General features: G+C 31.1%; 2 protein-coding genes across 2 annotated transcripts; one reads left to right on the top strand and one right to left on the bottom strand.

The window, feature by feature from the left end:
* The first annotated feature begins 258 nt into the window (after positions 1 to 258).
* On the top strand, positions 259 to 6,488 carry LOC118033742 (monodehydroascorbate reductase, chloroplastic/mitochondrial). The gene is made up of 16 exons (XM_035038841.2): positions 259 to 477; positions 574 to 881; positions 986 to 1,063; positions 1,250 to 1,321; positions 1,564 to 1,682; positions 1,769 to 1,853; positions 2,505 to 2,594; positions 4,007 to 4,108; positions 4,210 to 4,299; positions 4,508 to 4,588; positions 4,857 to 4,928; positions 4,997 to 5,091; positions 5,182 to 5,270; positions 5,366 to 5,428; positions 5,527 to 5,567; positions 6,088 to 6,488. The coding sequence occupies exons 1-16, from the start codon at positions 468 to 470 to the stop codon at positions 6,211 to 6,213; spliced, it is 1,521 nt and encodes a 506-aa protein (XP_034894732.1). The 5' UTR covers positions 259 to 467; the 3' UTR covers positions 6,214 to 6,488.
* An 11,261-nt stretch (positions 6,489 to 17,749) lies between these two features.
* On the bottom strand, positions 17,750 to 20,619 carry LOC118033744 (1-aminocyclopropane-1-carboxylate synthase). The gene is made up of 4 exons (XM_035038842.2): positions 20,191 to 20,619; positions 19,949 to 20,080; positions 19,694 to 19,854; positions 17,750 to 18,880 (listed from the first exon to the last, which is right to left on the bottom strand). Exons 1-4 carry the CDS (start codon positions 20,353 to 20,355, stop codon positions 17,899 to 17,901), a joined length of 1,440 nt encoding a protein of 479 aa, XP_034894733.1. The 5' UTR covers positions 20,356 to 20,619; the 3' UTR covers positions 17,750 to 17,898.
* Between the last annotated feature and the right edge of the window lie 1,248 nt (positions 20,620 to 21,867).

The raw sequence follows: 21,867 nt of genomic DNA, 5'->3' as shown, positions 1-21,867 counted from the left end.
AAATAGTCTCGAGCCTTTTCCTTGTTCAACAAAGTGCGAAAACACAATCTGTAAGAAGCCCAAATTCATGGAGCCCAAATCCGTTTCCAGTCCAGGCTTTCTTCTAAAAACCATCCAAATGGGCCTCCAGTAATAACACACTGTTCCTCTACAGAATACTACTAGTAGGAATCGTAACGGCTAACGAGCATGGCCCAAAAAACAAAAATCACACACAGACACAGTAAACGAACCACTCCGCAATGACCGCGTCAGGGAGTCCATCCCTCCTCCCTCCACCTCGCCTTTGGCCGACAGGTACTAGAATAATAATACTCTAACTCTCATATCATCTTGAAGTGACCCTTGACCCTTTGCTAGAGCCAAACATCACAGCACAACGCAGTCTCCTCTCTTAAATCTTAATAATTTTATGATTTTTATTATCTATACTACTAGTATAAATTAGTGCGATCACAGCATCTCCAATGTCTCAAGGTTAAAACTCTCTCCAGCTAGCTGGCTAGATAACTCTTGCCTTTTCATTTACTTGACCTGATTTTTTGTGATTTTGTTGAATTTACTCACTCACAGTACGTAGATTAATAATGGCGAGCGGCAGCAGTATATCCTCCAATCCGATGTCGTTTAAGCACGGCTTATCTCTCTGGTGTCCACAGTCATCTCCTTCTCTTCATCGAACTCTCCAGTCTTCTCCTTCTTCTTCTATCGGGTTCAAGACTTTCTTCCGAAACCACGTCGTTGCTGCTTCCTCCTCCTCCTTCGCAAATGAAAATCGAGAGTATGTGATTGTTGGCGGTGGAAATGCAGCGGGATATGCGGCGAGGAGTTTTGTGGAGCATGGAATGGCTGATGGAAGGCTTTGTATTGTTACCAGAGAGGTTCTTCCTTGTTCAACTTAACAAACTTGATAGTGAAAAATGCTTATGTGAATTTTATCATTTTACTGTGATTTTTCTTCTTTGATGTGTTGTTGTTGTTGTAGGCATATGCACCATATGAGAGACCAGCTTTGACTAAAGGATATTTGTTTCCACTTGATAAGAAGCCAGCGCGATTGCCTGTAAGTACTTGTCACTCAATTTCTTTTTGTACAATTTCTCTTAATTTAGTCATTTTGGGAACTGTTTGTATTAACTTGCATTATTTGATCCAGTCATTATTTTTTTTGTTAAAAGTACGTACTAACTGTTAATTCAGCGTTAATATAAAAAATCAATATAGTTTTCTGGTTTTTATTATGGTTTAGGGTTTTCATACTTGTGTTGGATCTGGTGGGGAAAGGCAAACTCCAGATTGGTATAAAGAGAAAGGAATTGAGGTAATTTTATTTTCTTTCCTTCCTTTTGTTCTCAAATATAGTTTTCTTTTTATGTAGTTTAGATTGGAAATATTGTTATCTTGGATATCATGCATGGAAATAAATAAATAAATACAAAACTTATTTTTAATTGATTGGCAAGCAAATCACAAACTTTTCACATGCTGAGATATATATGGCATATATATATAATTCTGGTATTCGCAATTTGACATTTATCCCCTTTTATTTTTCTTGTTTAGATGTTATATGAAGATCCAGTGACAGGCATTGATATTGAAAAACAAACAGCAACGACGATATCAGGCAAGCTGCTCAAGTATGGAACTCTGATAGTTGCTACAGGATGTACTGCCTCTAGGTACTCTCAATAGTTTGATAATTGATCTAGTTACCAGTCTTCTATGAAATATTGAAGGTAACTTGACCAATTTGTGTGGGCTATAGATTTCCAGAGAAGATTGGAGGAAATTTACCTGGTGTTCACTATATAAGGGATGTGGCAGACGCTGACTCATTAATATTGTCTTTGGTAATGATACTTTCATTATGCTTGTGTTATATCAATTGACAATATATGTTCTCAAGTACTGTTCAATTGTTGCTTTGCTTGTTAGACAATGAAAATCCCAGACCCCCTGTGGTGTTACTACTGTATGAGGATCCCTGAAATTTCATCTCCCTTTTTTGGTGCTCACCGTATTGTATAGAAGATTGAGTGTTTAGTTTTCACTTGATTGAGTTCTAGCTTCCTTTCAAAGATGTCTTCATTCTCAGTTGGACAGACTGAAAATCATCGTATTTTATCTTGAATGAAGCTAGCAAGGGATTTTCAGTTTCTAGCACCATATTTGGTTTAGGAGTTTGAAGATGCATGTCTTGAAGTTTTGCAAATTTCATAAATACAAATGGTTTGTTGAGTTATCAGAAAATAAATGTGCTCCTGCATTCATGCTCTTGCATTCTAATGACTGTCTTTTGTTTGGGAAGCGGGCTTAATTGAGTTGATTTTTTTTTTCCTTTCAATGGCATTATCTGATAATTTTTTAAGCTTTACACTTCCAATGCTAACTCTGCCTGAACGTTCAAAGCTCATAATTTATGTCTTATGAGCTGCTTGTCTATTTCTAAGATTGCTTAATAGTTAAATTCTATTGCTATAACAAACTATCCATTTGTTTAGGAGAGGGCACATAAGTTGGTTATTGTAGGTGGTGGTTATATTGGCATGGAAGTAGCTGCAGCAGCTGTTGCTTGGAAACTTGACACTACGGTATGTACTCATGTTGCTTAGAGCTTCTATTGTATTTGGATTCATTTACAGTTTTGATATACTAGTATTGAAAAGTTTAGTCTTCCATAATGAGTTTTAACTTGGTTTTTTTGAATATTGGTTAATGCTACTTCCTTAATTAACCATTCCCATCCTAGCATTTTGGACCAAATTTATCCTCGTACATCTGATTATCGAATTTCAACAAACCATTGTTTCCATTTTATTGGTTTTGTACGACACCCACTTGATGCCGTTCTTATTTCATTTGATATGCCTTGTGCTATCGGAAGTTATCCCCTCCATTTGTTGCATACTGGGCAATCTTTCAAAAATGTATAGGACAGAATTATGTCCCATGCTTGCTTGGCATCTGGAAAATGGGTGATGCAGAACAATAAACTAAGAGAATTAAAGCATAGAAAGCAACAAGTTTTTATAGCAAAGAAGCTTTTAGCGCAAATAAAAAAGTTGTTATTAGCTAGGAAGGAGAATTTAGAGAGATAAATAGTCTATCATCTTATCAAATAATCAAAAACTCCCTATAGTATCTCAAAAGTCACATAAATAATAAACCCTAAAAACAACCAGCTACTGGGCTCAATCCGCTAAATAATAGTCTAATATAAGAAAGCCTAAATAAATAACTAAAATAAAAATACAACTGAACGGGCCTGGATGGGCCCAGTTTCCTGACCAAAGAGTAATGGGTTAGGCCATCCTTTGTCGTTGTCATCCGTTGTCATCCATATATTCGTGTAATTTGCGGTGTAGGTCTGGTGGCCCCACCAACTATTGATGTGGAACAAAAGAGATTTTAAAGCTAAAGAGAAAAGAAAAGAAAAAAACTAAGAAGAAAAAGCCAAAGAAAGATAAGAGAACTGGAGAAGAGAAAGAATAGGCTGGAAAAATCTGCAACTTTGCAAATTTTATTCAGATAATCAAAAACTCCTCGTAATATCTCAATAGTCACATGTAAATAATAAACCCTGAAAACAACTAGTTACCAGGCTCAACCCGCCAAATAATATTGTTTAATATAAAAAAGCCTAAATAAAAAACTCAAATAAAAATACAATTGAATGGGCCTGGATGAGCTTACTCTCCCAACCAAAGAATAACAAGCCGGGTCATCTTATGTCGTCTCTATCCTTATAATCATATAATCATATAATCTGTGGTGTAGGTCTGGTGTCCCCACCAATGGGTGCATCACATTTATCTTTCAAATTACTCTAGATTGTAACATGACCTTTTAGATGATAGCAGAAGACAAGTTACTTGTATTCACCAATGGAATATTTACATCAACTTGCTAGGTCTCCAGTGTGCAATGTATTGATGTTGTAGAAGCCTTTCATAGATAATCTGACTGGGCAAACCTTTAATCTAATTTCGGTTCTTTGATGTAGATCATTTTCCCAGAGAATCATCTTATGCAAAGGCTTTTCCCTCCTTCACTTGCTCAAAAATATGAAGAATTATATCAAGAAAATGGTGTTAAGTTCATAAAGGTGCTCTCTCTTTCTCTCTCTCAATTTATGTTAAATAGGTATATTATGATCTTATCATAACCTTACCACAGGAATGCTGATTTTCTCATGTTGTTCACCAGGGAGCCTCTATCAAGAACTTAGAAGCCAGTTCTGATGGGCATGTAGCTGCCGTTAAACTTGAAAATGGATCTACTATAGAAGCAGACACGGCAAGTTTTCAGCTACATCTTCAATGGTTTTATGCTTTAAATTCCTTTCACACTTTTTAGGCGTAATATTCATGCATCTGCATATAAAAACAAAGCAAGATGTTTCCAGGATAGAGACCTGATGGAGGGAGTGTGCCCCCTCCTCCTCACCCCGACCAAAAGAAAGTTTCAGAAGCATGTAATAAATGTCTTTTTTTTCATTTTGCAGGTAATAATTGGTATTGGGGCAAAACCAGCTGTCGGTCCCTTTGAAAGGCTGGGGTTAAATAACAGTGTTGGTGGAATACAGGTGAGCATGGTTCAACAACGTTTGATTTGTTGTCTTCACTGAAATTTCCAGCCCATGCACTTACTACAGCAACATCTGAACATGTTTATATTATTATTTCTGCATGAAATTGGCTTGCTTTACCCAATCAGTGTAATACTCCGGGATTCTATCACAATGGCATTATCCCATGAGCATAGCCATGTTTTGATTGTCATTGCAGTTCTGAAAATCATGATATTTCTTATTCACATCTATTATCCATGCACTTGGAACTTTTGAATCTCAGGTTGATGGTCAGTTCAGGACAGGTATTCCTGGGATTTTTGCAATTGGAGATGTAGCAGCATTCCCATTAAAGGTATACTTTTAATAAATGATTTTGTAGTCTTTTATATATAGTCTGAAAATATGCATGACCCTGAACAGATGTATAACCGCATGGCACGAGTTGAACATGTAGACCATGCTCGGCGATCAGCTCAGCATTGTGTTAAATCACTACTTACTGCTCATACTAGCTCGTAAGTTTGTTTCTTTGAAATGCGCTTAAAGTGCTTTCATTCCTTGTTGAAATGCCCTTTTTAATGATTGTGTTTCTGCATGTCATCCAGATATGATTATCTCCCATATTTTTATTCGAGGGTTTTTGAGTATGAAGGGAGCCCAAGAAAAATATGGTGGCAGTTCTTTGGAGACAATGGTACAAACATGTTGTGCTCTTATCTTTCTGTCACATTATGGTGTATTTTAATTATATTGCTTTACATCTTGGTTCGTGTTTTCTCTTATTGGCAGTTGGAGAGACAATTCAAGTAGGGAATTTCGATCCTAAAATTGCCACCTTCTGGATAGATTCTGGTAATGCATTTTGTTTTTGCTGCCTATTGTCTCATATATTGCTCTCTCTCACCTTTTCATGAATGTTGTTTGCTGAGAGATGATTTACTCCCCCACAGGCAAACTGAAAGGAGTTCTCCTTGAAAGTGGAAGTCCTGAGGTATGATTTAAACCTATTTAGAGTCCGTTTGGGACATCATTTGAGTCACAACTTCATAATCCAACTTGTTTTTCATAACTAGCGAGAAAAATAAGTTAAAATTTCTTATATTTGATTGATAAAATGACGCAAAGCAACTTCTGTAAAGAAGTAATGTGGTGAAGGTTAAAGGTTAAAATTCACAAGTTAAAAGTTAAAAAATTCAACTTTTTGATTAAATCAAGATTTTGACTTAATTTTATAACAAGCTCTCGATTTAGTTTAAAAGTGATTTCTAACCAAACATGCTTGTAACTTTTATTTGAGCAACAAAAAAAAAGAACTTAAAATCCATCTGCAAAAGTCATACCAAACATAACATTAGACTTGGTTGTTGGGATCAGCAATCAGCGGTCAGTTATTTTTCATTTTACATTTGACGAAGAACAGCACACTTCCAGCCATTTCCCCCTTATGAATGACATACTATAACACGTTCTGCTTGTCAAACTATAATCTTGTTATGCACGTAATGTTTCAGGAATTTCAACTACTCCCTGAACTTGCAAAGAGCCAGCCTATTGTTGATAAATCCAAGCTTCAGTCAGCATCTTCAGTTGAAGAGGCACTAGAGATTGCTCGGGCATCCCTCCAGGCTGCAGTTTAGTTGAGGAATTCCACTGTTGATTTCTTCAAGTGAGCCATTCATGAAATTTCTTCCTTGAGGGAACTTTTCAATAATCTTCATGTCTGATTGTTCATTAAATTGCTCTCAATATCCGGCCTTTAGTTGGAGTCGCCTTCATCTTTTTTTGGGAATAATGGTTATAGCACGGAGTATCGTTGTATAGTTGAGCAAATTTTCCAAGTCACAGGCTTCTTCTCTGTATTAGGTGAAATAAATTTTTTGAATAATCTTAAATTTTGGTGTTTTGCACGCAACCACTAGTATTGCATAGGAGTGGCCCAAGGCTTGGTGCTGTGTCCAACCGCTTTGAGTCTTTGACAACAGGCAAATAAATACATACGAGGATAGGACTCGATACATCGGGACATTTTGCAAGTTTTCCACCAAGGGTAGCAAGCAAACTACCCATGTACAGACAAATTGGGATTTAAAGATTATTATACATATATACTAAAAGAAACTCTGTATAATTTAAATTTTATCCAATTATTTTACTGTAATGGCGAAAAATTTTGTAATTTTTTTCTTTTTTTTTTGGTATAATTTTTAAATTATTATATTTTTTTATCTTCATTTTTTAAAAAAATATTTTTCTTAGTTTTTTTTTTTTCTCTCTTTTTTAGAAAAAAATTATTATATTTTCCTTTGACATGAAATATTTATTACTCATACTTGTCTAGTTATGCCATTTTTTCTTTTTTCTCTTTTTTGTAATTTTTTCTTTGTTTGTTTTTTTTTTGAAAAATTATTATACAAAAATAAAAGTAAATGGTATTTCACTATAATAATTGCAATATTGTTTTATTTTTTTACTATGTTAAAAACTAATTTGAGATTTTATATGTTTTTATGTAAGTATTAATCTTTTGATTCATAATATATTTATTACTTGATGTTAAAAAATATATGAATAACATTTATATATGGTGTTTGAAAAACATTATTCAAACTATAATGAGATGAGTTGAAGGAAAGAGTTTTAACAATTTTTTTCCATTTATTGCGGCTAATAATTATTAATTTATTTAATTAAATGCATGTTTTGTTTTTTTATTTATAATTATGATTATTTTTCTTTTGTAAATCAATAGGTTGGAAAAGTTTGTATATTTTTTTTCTCGTAAAAAAATATTCGACATGCGGCGAAGCACATGCGAAAAGGTTATCAAAAATATTTTTTTGACACGACATGAAAAATACAATATAAACTCGGATCATAAAATCGTAAGTGTTTTTTTTTAACTAACTATAGAATTAAATTACATTAAAATCTGATAAAATGAGTCAATAATATTATAATCAATAAGTGATCTAAATAAAAAGAGAGATAAATAGTATGAATTAATAAATTAATGACAAGGAGAAATAAAAAGTTTCAAAACAAAATTTCTCATTCAGGGGAATTACTGAAAGATAGAAAGCACATATAAACCTAGTGACAACCTAGTTGTTCCCATCACAATAAGTCCTAATAGACCCTTTATGAGTTGCAAGCTAATGAGTTTAAATTAATAATAAACTAACATAAATTCAACAATGAAATAAACCCCTAAACAATGTCTAATGTGTTAGAAAAAAATTCATATTAAAAATAATTATTTAAAATAAAATAAATAAAAGAATAGAATAATAAAAAAAGGATCTCACGTTAAAATTCCTCCATGTAGTCTAAATCTCTATTTTTTTGCATTTTCTTAGTAAATTTGAGTCTTGATTTCAAACATGTTGTTCTCCCTCGTTTTGATGAATTATTGCACCTATAATATATGGTTGAAAAGTTTAAGATGTTTAATTTATATCCCAACTTTAATTGATACAAAATTCTATTGGTAGCTCTAGATATATCCCAAACAATACATGAAGGTCTTGTTTGACATATTTGACAATATTAGTTCCCTAACTCCATTTGACCTAACAATTCACCACAATATATTTTCATGTATCTAATATTTTCTTGTAAAATTTCAGCTTTATCCAATATAAGTTTTGAAAGATATGTTCAATCTCGCAAAACTGGTCTGCAGACATTTTAAGGTCAAATTTAGACCTGACTTAGTTCATACTTCATATCACAAATTTAGTAAACTCGTAAAATCGGATTGAGTTTATCGAGTTTACCAATTTTGCACGAGTTAAGTCCGATTTTATTGATTTCGAGTTTTTAGTCCAATTTAGCATGTTAGATATATGTTGATTTATAAAATCGTAAGGTTTTAAGAGTTAACTCGTGATTTTAACAACAATATGTGAAATGACGAGTTGTGTTCTAAATTGACTAGTTTAATTATCTTTTGTAGGTGCACTTGCTTGATAATTTTTTTTTTAATCTATTTTATAGAAAAAATATGGAGCATTAGTTTTGCTTTCTTAAATATTTTAAAAAGAATTTTCAGTTATTGTAAGCCTCACCTAATATTTTTTAGATTAAACTATTCTGCCGACTTTTCCAATGTCTAACCAATCTAATATTAAAAAATGATTTTGAAAAAAAATCAAACAACAAGTACCTAAAAAAATAACTCAAGTCAACAAGGACTAATTTGCCAAACTTGGACCTAGGTCATGATAGTGAGATAGCCCAATAGAAAATAAATGAACAAAAATTATGAAACTCAATTATTAACCAACCTAATATTGAAGGATGAAATTGAGAAAAAAATTAAATTAAGAAAGAGGATAAAAAAAACCTTGACTCCACCTAGGTTAGCATGCAAAATCTATGACCCGGATCATTATACCGAGATAACTATATATAAAGTAAAATAAAAAAAATCATGAATCTTAATTCTCAAACAATTCAAAGTTGAAGAATAAAATTGAAAAAAAAAAAGTTAACCTGGGTAACCTACCACATTTGTGACTCAGGTCATGATACCAAGATAAAGCAAAGGAAAAAACACACAAAAAAAAAATAATGAAATTCAATTCTCATCCAACCCAATATTGAATGAAGAAATTGAAAGAAAAAAAAACGAACTTGCCACACTCATGACTCGGTTCATGATATCAAGATAAAACAATGGAAAAAAAAAATCATGAAACTCAATTCCTAACCAACTTAATATTGGATGATGAAATTAAAAAAAAAAACTAAATCCAAAGATTGAGGACTGAAGTTAACATAAAAAAACAAATGATAAACTACTTTGTAATTTAAGAGAGGGTTAGGTGCAAAAATCAAGGGAAGGAGAGAGAAAAGAAAAGGAAAAAGAAATAAAAAAAGATTGGGTTGTTTGACCCAAACTAGACCTCCTTCACATACATACGCCGCCTTCAAAAGAATAGGACGCTGAAATGAATCAAACAACACCATAAAAAGTTGGCAACGAAAGTTGTAGGTTGCCGCGCATTCTGCTCAAATATGGTAGCCTTTCTCACGCTGGTGCGTGTGTTACAAGTGACAACCACTTTTCCCTTTTCATTCATTTCAATCCCTATACAATAATTTCATTTTTAAATTAAATTGGTCCTTAAATCTTGAATTGTTTAAAATAAATGAAATAGATTTTTTTTTTCTTCTAAATCAAGCATATCAATGCTAGATTTTACTTTTAACACCTCAAAAAGCTAACATGAAGTCAATGCAGCGAACTATGAAGTCTGATATTAAATCAACCCAAATTTTAAAAAATAAAATTAAAAAAAATAAACTTGAATGAAAAAAAATATCATGATACTATTATAATCCAAAGTAATTATGTAAGTGCTCTTCAATGTTTTAGTTTCTTTTAATTAATATTCCGATCATGGCGATAATAAAGGGGTGAGATTTGAAATGGTAAACTATATTTTAACCTTTGTATATTCAGAAATATTCCACTTTAACCCTGCAGTTTAAAAGTTTACAATATTATCTATATTTTAACTAACTTTGTATAAATTCAACTGAATTCATATGCCCTGTTTTTTATTATGTAGAATTGATTCCATTGCCATGGACATGAAAGGAGAAGAAATTGACAGTAATTGGAGATATTGATCCTGCTGATGTGGTAAGCAAGTTAAGAAAGATGAAGGCAAGAAGGAAGGAGAGAAAAAGAACCCAAATGAACAACAGATGACTGAGCTTATGACACCTTACAAAGACTATTACAACAACAATCCCTACCCATCTCAGTATGGTTACCGTGTGGTTTGTGTTGAGGAGAATCCAAATGCCTGTGCTATATGTTCAAAGAAATAACATGGCGGTGAGAGTTTTGACTTTTGAGAGAGAGAAAAAATACAACTTAGAAGCACATCGAAGATGAACCCAGAAAAGGAGCTGCTTGTGTTGTTCTGTATGGTTTATGATGATGGGTTTTTTTTGAAGTAAAGGGTTTAATATTCTACATATAAAAAATAAAAAAAATCCTGCCCATGTCTCTTTTATTCCCAACCCCATATCAATATCATATGAGCCTTTGTAAAGATTAAAATACATGTAAAAGCACCATGCAAGATGTCCCTTTCGACTTGACCTTCTCTCCCAAATTCGTCAACAAAATGATCTCGTAATAAGGGACTCTTTGTTCTCATTTTCTGTTTTTCAAAATATTTTTTTATTTTAAAAAATATTAAATTAATTTTTATCAAATATTTTTTTGAATAATTTTAATAGATTAATGTTAAAAATAAAAAATAATATTTTAATGAATTTTTAATTTAAAAACACTTTTAAAAGTCAATTTACAACATAATAGAACCCCGGTTGGATAATCGGTTAATCAATTGAACTTAGCGATCTCATCAATTTTACCTAACCAAGGTGGTTAATAGTTTAGACTTGGTGCTTGGTAGATGAAAATGGTTTGTGACTAGTACTTGCAAAAGATTTTTTTTTGGTAGAGATAAGGACTCTCTGATATTTAAAGAAGTATTTTTTAAAAAAAAAAAATACAATAATATTCTATAGAGAGATGCTCTGGAAATATATATGAAGTAGAGAATGAATATTATAAACCTTTGTTCTGAAGATTTTATGGTGTATTTATAATATAAGTTTTCTCTTTCAGTGAAGAGAATGGTATGAAATGTAATTTTATCTTAATAGTATTTAATTAAAATGTTAAATAACTTTTATTTTTTTTTATGATTATTGCATTATACAAAACATGAATTCAAAGAAGATGACTGATATGGGTAAGGAGAAGGTGATATGTATTACTTGATGGCACAACTATCTCCTACAACCTCTATATTTAGATTAATATGGGTGTCTGGATCAATTTGCGTGCACCTCGACTAATTTTATTGGTCCTAAAGTTAACAATTATATAAACTTTTAGTGATTATAAGGTTTGTAGGACTCGAACTGATAATCTCAAGAAAGTAAACTCAAAACCTAACCATTTAAACTATATCTCTCAAGGTTCTCCTGTAACCTTTATTTCTCAATCTAGTGTTGCTAGTTTTGATCTTTGGCATTGGCGCTTAGGTTCCTTCATCTTCTATTTCAGTTTTGTTATCAAAATTGGAATATAATATTTCATTTTCCAACAAGTGTCCTTGCATTATTTGCCCTTCTCTAAACATTAAAGATTACCTTTCACTTTTATTTGCAATTTTTCTACTAATTGCTTTGACTTAATTTACTTCGATGTTTAGGAATTAGGACCATGTAAACTAACCTCATTTATTTCCTCACCTTCGTTGAGGATCATTCACATATTACTTGAGTTATATCTCATGCAAACTAAGTTTGAGCCTATATATATATATTATATTTGCTTTAGTGGAACAATAAATTCATAGTAAAATTAAACAAATTCATTGTTATAATGCTCCATAATTTTTTTCTAATGATTTTTAATTTTTCTTACAAAAACAAGGTACCATACATCAACATAATTGCTTATATACACCTCAATAAAATGAGGTTGTGAAAAAAAGACATCATCATTTTCTTAATGTGTAAGGTCTTCACGGTTTCAAGCTAATTTGTTTTTAGAATTTTAGGATGATTATGTTCTTCCTACTACTTATTCTATTCCTATAAAAAAAATTTAAAAAAACTTCTTATGTGATAATTTTTTTTAAAATCCCCATCATTGTAAAACATTTACTTGTTTTTTGTTATATATGTTATGCACATAATGTCAAGAATATATTTTTATATTTTAATTACAATGCCAAACCATATATTTTTATTGATTATCCTTATGCACAAAAGGCATATAAAAAAATTGATTTATCTACTAAGAAAATTTATACCGGTAGAGATGTAACTTTTTTAAAAAACTTATTTTTCATATCATAATAAAAATAACATGCATGATTCTAATTCTACAATGATTCCTTACATATATGAGCATTGAGACCTTTTTCCATCCTCAGAACCAAACTCATGTTGATTTAGAGATTGCTGCTACTTCTATACATTAATTCTAGCTTACTCAGGTTATTTTTTTAAAAAATGGATTATTACAATAGTAATCCCACCAGCTACCAACTTGATTAGCACTGATGGTGAGATGAACTAAATTATAATCCTGTTGGTCGTTAAGGAATTTAGATGTCCTTGCATGACAATAAAACTTATTTTTTAAGTGTATAAAAATGAGGAAATTTATTTGTTTTAATAAATACAAAGTCTTGCAGAACTGTTAGTGATATGGGCTGGATCATGCTCTAGCACATGAAGAGTTGTGGATCAAGCCCAACTTCATCTCATGAGTCGAGTGTGCTGTAAAGATTTTACTCGGCCTGTGACTCTTCAATACTGATCGACATTCAAGGACAACCCATGTTTCTTGCCGTGTGTTTATATGGGCTGGCTCATGCGCGCGCTCTCTCTCTCTCAATAACAAAATTACTTGTGTATATATATAATTTCTACAAAAAGTATAAAGAAAAAAATTACTTTTTTTTTAAATGGATTATTACAAAAGGCACTAATTTTTTTTTCAAAGTCTTTTTTTTTTTTAATTCTACCTTCTAATTTTTTTAATTGTAAGTTGATCATCATAATCTTTTTTTTGTTTGTATTTTATGAGGTTATGACAATCTTAAATAAACATTTTGATATTTAGTTGGTGCTTAATTTTTACAAGAGGTCTATTTTTGTTGTGATATCATTAAATAAAAAATTTAGTTTTAAAAAAATAAATTTTAAAAACTCAGTGGAGTATATAATTCGGGTTGCGAGTTTTGAAAATCAAGTCGTGAAACTGAAAGTTGATCCAATATACCTCTATTTTAATATTAAAAAAAAAGATGTCATGTTAATTTATTTTTTAAAAGTCAAATATGTCTCCATTTTAATATTTTTAAAAAAGATATGTCATTTTTTTTTTTTTAAACCAAGAACCATGTCAGTTGTCAAGATTATCTTTCAACCTATTAAATTGACCGAGTCTTTTCAAAACAACTCTCACATTATTTAGTTTGAAATTCAATTTAGATAAAGAGTCAAGTCAATATTTTTTAAAATTAACCTACCAAATTAAATCATGTTTAATAATAATAATACCAAAAAATTTTCTATGGTATTAACAATTTCTTTTTTAAGCTAAAGTTTTTATATACATATATATCAACTCTCGGTCTATAAAAGCCAGAAAACCAGTAACGTACTAATTTTTTAGGAAGTAAAATAGGACAACAAATTCAAACACCCAGAAAGCGTTTGATACGGGGATTTCTGATTTTTCACCTTGTAAAACATCTTAGATGCCAAAGAATGTAACGTTTGGTTTGCTAGGAAAAATCAAATTTTTTGAAATTTAACATTACGATGGCATCACATTCCTCACAAGTTAAGAAATGCTAAGCCTAACCATCTAGGAGGTGTTCAGTGGTAAGAGATTGAGACTAAGAGGTTTGCTCTTTATGTGGTCTTAGGTTCGAGTCACGTGGTTATTCATATAATGGCCACTGGAAGCTTACATGGTTGTTAACTTTGGGGCCTGTAGAATTAGTCGAGGTGCGCGTAAGCCACGTTAATAAAAAAAAATATATGCTAAGCCCTTTTAAAATAATAGGAATCAACTTGAGTTGGAAAATATAAGAATTTTAATGTTTTGACTAAAATAATTAAATGAACTAACATATTCTTATTTTATTTTTCAATAAAAACAAACATGGTGTCCTCTTTGTACCAAAATCTTTATTTTTTCTGTTTTTTGATCATATGTTATGATATTAAATTACTTTATATGATTTTTCAAAATTTAAGATTCTTTGAGATAAGAATTTTTTGCTGGTTTGATAATTGATTCAATCAAGTATTCATAATATTATATTTATTTTTCATAGTACTAGAAGATGATAGCTTGATGTAAGAATCATAGTATCTGCAAAACAATTCTTTTTTAATGAATTTGAGAATCTTTAAATGCTTAAGTTAATATTTTTATAGAGAGAAATGATATAATAAATATACAAAAAAATATTAAATTCTAAAAAGAAAGTTACTTGTTCTTGTTTTGGTATGAAAATAAATTTTTTATAAGAATTTTGTGTCATGTGTGTGTGTTGAGAATAAAAAAAATTATGAACCTTTTATCCAAGTAATTCAGAAGATATTTTGTTTGAGGAAATAGGTTGAATAGTCGATTACATCTTAGTAACATTAATGATAAATAAATATGTATTACATATATATTAATAAAAAATAAATATTAATTATATAAGATATATGTTCTTATACAAATATTAATAAAATGGAAATGTGGTAGTTTAAGCCGCTACAAGATACTCTTGTATACCTAGATAGTGTAGATAAAGTAGGATTCAGGGTAAAAAACTTGGGTTGGTTAAAAGTCATAGGGTTCAAACGTTGGGTTCATGAAGTCTGAACTTAGAAAAAATAGGCTTAGGCTGCGCTGGGTTTGGGCACGGATCCAGTGGTGCCGAACACCACACTTATACCCAGGCTTGTTTTTAAGCCCTCCAGTTTTGGCCGTTGTTAAAATGGGCTTGGGCCAACCAAAATATTATTTTAAAAGATATTAATAAATCCCAGTACATTAATTTTACATTACGGTTATAATTAATTTAATATGCTTGTGCTCCTGGGCTTAATTATTAAAAATCAAAACCATAGTATTAAATTATATAGTTTAAGTTTTAGATATAAAATAGTAAAATTATTTGAATTCCTAGTGAATTTTTCAACATGAAACAAGCATAATAAAAATATATTAATAGGAATTTTTATTTTTAAGAATTACAAAATTCACCTGCAAGATCTAAATTTTAACAAAAGATATTTTTGGTGGAGAATTTGCAGATCGCCCTTTACAGTAGTGGACACTCGATTAGGTGGATCAGAAATTGAGTTGACGTGGTTAGGCTCAAAAATAAAATTGGTTTAATCCCCAAAAAAATCCGATTTTATCTCTAAACATGTACATTTCTTAACATATTTAGATCTTTTCAAAAGACAATGATTTTCATACTTTCGAGGGCCAGTGTTCCACACGTAAATGAGCAATAATCGCTGAAGAGGAAGTAATCGAACCTCGTGATTAGTTTGGTCAGCCTTTTCGACTTCGTCAGAGTTTGAAAAATAAGAAAAACCTTTATACAGAGATTAAATGAATTTGGTCAGCTCCACACACATATATTTCATACTATAAATGTGCTATTTGCTCTTGGATGATTCTTAAGAACAACGAGCTCTGTTCCCTAAGACTTTGAATATGAAAGAAATGCAAAAGAAGGGATATATATTATAGCAACAAACCCTTATTTATTTATTAATTGAGATATTATTTAAACTTTAAATTTGAAATAATGCTTTGCAAAATAATGCTTTTCAACGTATTTTTTTTAACTCAAAAAATAAAAACAACAGCTTAGAAAAAACAGGATCTAAAGAAGGGAAGTATCAATCAAGCTTTTGTCGAATCAAAAGCTTGTAACAGAACAAGGTAAGCTCAAATTGTATTTTATAAATATAAAAATAAATAAATCTTAAATATTCGGCTAAAGTGAAAAAGGACAACCCATTTAAAAAAAGGATTGGTTTTTTTTTTTTTTTTTTTTTTTTTATTAAATGCTCAAGCACCAGGTATCTGTTCAGGTTAGAGTTAGAGGTTGGTTGGGGTTGTAAATGTGATTATTTGTTTGATTACGATTATGGCCTGTGGCTAGAAAGAATTTTTTTTTTTTAATTTTATTACTTTATTATTTAGTTGATTTAGAATTAGATTTAGTAATTTTTTTCAGTTAACTTTCTACAAGCTATTTCGGTCTCATTACTTGGATCATGAGTTTTACAGATTAATTCAGGTTTATTTGGATAATTTTTTATTTGTTTTTTTTTTTATTTTATTCTTCAATATTATGTTTGTTTATCATAGTCTCATAACCCGGGAGCTTGACGGGTTATCTCAGTTTTTTTTTGTTTTTTTTAGTTGAATATTTGTTTCTCAATCTCATCCTTAAACATTTGATTGATCTAGAATTAGATTTCATATTTTTTTTTTTTATTTTATATGAGACTATCATTGTTTCATTATTTGGGTCATGAGTTTGGTGAATTAACCTGAGTTGACTTGGGTTGATTTTTTTAAAAAAATTTAATTAATTTTTTTTTTAAATTTCATACTTCAATGTTAGATAATTGATAATCAAGCTTTATACTTTGTTTTAATTTGTTTTTTATAGGGTTATTTCAATCACATTGACTTAGGTTGCGACTTTGACACATTAACATAGGTTGACTTCAGTTGTTTGTTTTTTTGTATTATTTCTTAATTGATTTTTTTTTAATTTTATACTTCAATATTGGGTTGATTGAGAATTAATTTCATAATTTGTTTCAATTTTGTTTCTATGAAATTATCATAGTCTCATGAATCTGAGTCGCGAAAATTTTACAGACTAACCTAGATTGACCTAGATCAATCTTAATATATTTTTTTCTCAGTATTTTTTTTAAAATGTTATTTTGAAATTCTTTTAGTCAAGATATATTTTTAATGGTCATTTGAGTTGTTTTTGGACTTGTCAAGTTGATTGAGTCATATCGAGTTAACCCTGGTATGATTTAATTTTTTTTTTCTACTATAAAACATGTTAACAACATCTAGATACTTGTTTTGTTAAAAAAATTAATTTGGTTGCAATGTACTGCGAACCAACGATCTATTTTGTAATTTATAATTTGAACAGTTAATCTTATAAATATTGTAATGACTTTTTATTTATCAAATAGAATATCACGACAATGTTATAATTAATCTAATATTTTTTGTTGATTTATTTTTGGCGTGCCAACTTGGGAATATAAATTGTTATGAACATATAAATTCCATGATATAAAATGTAATTTTCAAATAAACAGAGGTAGAATGAAAAACAAGGAGATTTTTTTTAATTATCCCTTATTTAACTTATTTTCCTGACTATCAACTACAATGTTATACTTTCCCTAAAAAAAAAATGTTCAAACTCACTGAAGTCAGTCAGTTAAAATCAGCTGCCATATCCTTAAAAAATGAAAATTTTGATAGATTTTTTATTGAAGTATGAATTCAAACACTAAAGAGATATAATGAAATGAGAAAATTAAAACCCATATACTACATGAGTTAAAAAAAATAATAATTACCAGCTGGTTGTGCTGAACATTGCAATTAGTGCTTGTTTCTATGGGAATTACATGAATATTGGGAAAAAAAAACTTTGTTGAATACCTATCCTGAGATAGGAAAGAATTAAACAATAAACCTTCCTCTAAGCTCGAACAAGGGGTGATTGAGGTATAGGAGAGTGTGGAGAATTGATGAAATCATCGTATATTCGAGGACAGTTGAGCAGTTTAAGACTGCCTTGCCAGCGCAAGTTCTTCTTAGGCTTCTTGGTGTCCACCTCTTTATTGACAAATGTTTTAATTCTTGACAGAGCTACTTGCATGGTATCGTCATCCATGTTGGCAAAACAAACCCTAAACCACCCTGGCTTCGAGCAATGAAAAGAGCAACCCGGAGAAACGTTGAGCTTGACTTCATGGATTATAACTCGCCAAAGTTCCATTTCAGCTTCAAATGTCTGCTGTTTGAGGAGTCTACTCAAATCCATCCACAAAAACAGGCCAGCATTACTTGTCTTCAAACACTCAATGCCTACTTGATTAAGTCCACGAGTGAAGACTCTATACCTTGCGGCTAATCTACTTCTGCTTTCCCTAATGAACATCTCCACAAATTCATTATCCGACAGCATTGATGCTATCAGGTACTGAGTTTGTGTGGATACCAATCCGAAGCTCGACATCTTGCGGGCGCAACTCACAACTGCATCGTTGTAAGAATAGATAATGCCAACCCTGAGGCCAGGGAAGCCCATGTCCTTTGAGAGGCTGTAAACAATGTGTACCAGATCCAGATTGCATTCAATATCTTCCTGTAGTATCTCCGCTACGCTAATGAAATCAGGCTGGCTGAAAACTGTGGCTGCATAAATCTCATCACAGACTAAATGGATGTTCTTTTCATTGATGAATCTCACAATGCTTCGTAGAGTCTCCCTGTCTAGGATGGTACCCAGCGGATTTGATGGGTTTGTTATGAGCAAGCCCTTTACTTTAATGTTGTCTAATTGTGCCTTCTCATAGGCATTTTCCAAGGCTTCTCTTGTAACCATGAAGTTGTTGGAGCTATCAGAGTCAACTTTAATGAGTTTAACTCCTGTTCTCCATCTCAAATCTCGATCAAATCTGCAATGAAGCACGTAAATTTTGTATTAATATAAATCTCTCTTCTTCTTTTTTCCCACTTTCAAATCATTTCATGTTAAATTTGTTCAGCTAAGATGTTCTGATTTAACTCAATTAAGTTCACCTAAAGCATTTTGCAGTATGACAGCTATAGAAATTAGGAAAAAGTACACGTTTCATCTGATATATTGGCCTATCACCACCATCATTTCCAGTTTAATGAGAGAATTATCCTCCACAAAAGTTAATATAAGAGTCGTATTTCTGATCTATATCAGCGGTCAAAATAAGTGTAGACTAGGCCACTAAGGAAGATTGGCCTCACACTTCTCCTCCACCAAGTTTGGCATTTTTCATCTTAGACTTACCAGTATTAATTCGTCTTGGCTATGGAGAAGAATCTAAGTATAATTGATGACTTTTAATGACCCCCAACCCAACTTGTATATGTTCGTAACCATAGCAATAATACAACAAGGTCAGAAAACTATAGATGGTGAAATTTCATTTCGATAATTGCATGAGATGCTGACATTAATTATAAATTATTATCGGTTGTATATATGCGCCAAGTGGTATGTCTGACAAACTTAGATCAATCTTTTCATCTTAATTAAATATTTCTAATTAATCCCCTCCTTCTTGGTTATTGAGGAAAGCCAAAGGTCAAGGCCTACCACATGGGTGGGCAAAGGTCAAAGTTAACCTGATGAAAGTAATAACCATTCAACTAATCTACCTTTATTTGGGAATTTACAATAAAATCAGCACAAAGAAGGTGGAAAACGTAAAGGAAAGGAAATGCTGAATTACCCTGGATAATAAGGAGCAGGAACCAAAAAGGCCTCGCCGGGATCCGCCAAGCAAAACGCAACTGTTTCATGAGCTCCGGTAGCTCCCCCACTCATAACAATGCGGTCAGGATCAAATGTAACCCTATTTCCCCTCACTTTTTCCATGAAGTTTGCTACAGCCTATATCATAATGTTCACAATTAGTTAGTCACCAAGCATATATACTTAAAGATGAGGAAAGCAAATTTTTCGTAATTAATTTATATCTCCTTACATTTCTAAATTCTGGCAAGCCATGATAGTCTTGAAAGATAGCTATCTCTCTGAACTCATTTAATCCTTCAGGACTGCAAATGGAGGCTTTTGGATTCTTCTTGAGCCAGTCTTGAATCAAATCAAAGCACAGCTGCATTTTACCCAGAAGATAATTAGTAACTACATTCTGCTCAAATACTGAACTTTTTCATAGAAATTCAAGAACCAGCAACAATATCATCAACCTGGCTAGCTAGTTACCTGGTTCTCTGCAAGACCCATCTGGATAACTCCATCTGGATTCTCCGTGGGATGATGGGGATCAGTGTCATAGGCTTTCCAGCCATCGAAATATGGGGAATCTTCACCGTGTCCATTGCTGCTTGCTATCCTAGACAGCAAGTGGCTATTCAACTTGAAAGCCATTTTTTTGTGCGTGAACGTTCCTTCAAGTTTATTCACAGAGATTTGTTACCAAAAAACACCGCAAAAGATGTTTTTTTGAGCGAGCAAATATTTACACCGAGCTTGACTTTTGATGCAGTAATTGCTTGCGCTAATATGTAGACGTATGTTAAGGATTGATAAACTAATTAGAGACAAGCTTTATGCGAGGTTGAGAGGCTGTTGCTTCCTCACACACTGGTGGTATACCGTATTTATATATACTAGTGGTGGTGGTCCAAGATGGCTATGCTTTTTTCCTCCTTTTTTCCCTTTTATAAACTATGAAGAAGGTGGCATGAAGGGTCGTCGAAATTGGTGATCAGACTGGTCTGCGAATTATCTCATTATAAATGTTTGATCTCTATTTTGATGAAACTGATGACTGTTGAATATTGTTGAAGGTCCGGGTTAATTTGTCTTATATAACTTGTTATATTATATAATAATCATAATTATATAAGTTTTATTATAAATGTTGGGGTTCATTTTTCCAAAAAGTACTTTCTCTACAGAATTCATTCTTAAAAAAGAATATGTTTTATGCCAAACAAATGGGGTCTGCATTTAGATCTAATTTCATGCAAATTCTCGAGTCTTAGCATGTATCAGTTACCAATTTTTACCAGATCAGAGGGCTAGTTAATAATAACTCAAGTTCAAATAGTTTTCATTTCAAATCACAAACTCATTCCAAATCTAAATTATTTTCTCAAATTTCAAGATATCTTATTTCATCACTTTCATTAAAACCAATTAGCTAAAAGAACTACATAATAATTATGGAAAAAAATGTATTCACACATTGCATAACATTAGAAATAAATAAAAAAAAAGAGTTCTAATAACATGACTACAATATTTCTTATTATGAAACATCATAATATATATATATATATATATATATATATATATATATTATTTCTTCTTATATTAATTATAAAAGAAAAACTAAAAAATTATCAAAAAAATACATAAAAATAGTAAATAATGATTTGTATACATTTTCAAAAACTTATAACATTGGTGTGCCAAGGGACTTGTCCTAAACCTATGGCAATTCTAATATAGCTTATCAATTTTAATAGTTTGTTTGTTTTTATATTGTAAAAATATTTTATATTTATTTTTTATATTTTTTAAAAAATTTAATATACTAATATTAAAAATAAATTATAAAAATATTATTATAATATATTTCTAAAAAAACACTAAAACAAAATAGTGCGCCGGTTTGAGTAATGGAATTGTTGTTAAAGTTCAGGGTAAATTGGTCTAAAAGTAACATATGACATTGATTGGTAGATTTACTTATTTGAGAGTGTGATTACAGTTACTTTTTATTTAAAAATATATTAAAATAATATATATTTTTTATTTTTTAAAATTATTTTTAAAATAATTGAGAAATAATTAGGAGGCTTAACCTAATAGTCAGCTAACCCTTTCTATATATATGAGTAGGACAATATACAATAGTAAAGGTGAAGATTA

The sequence above is a fragment of the Populus alba genome, chromosome 1 (genome assembly GCF_005239225.2).
Source record: "Populus alba chromosome 1, ASM523922v2, whole genome shotgun sequence".
In the NCBI taxonomy this organism is placed as follows: Eukaryota; Viridiplantae; Streptophyta; class Magnoliopsida; order Malpighiales; family Salicaceae; genus Populus; species Populus alba.
Note: the sequence above shows the minus strand (reverse complement) of the source record. Positions and strands in the feature narration are given on the sequence as shown.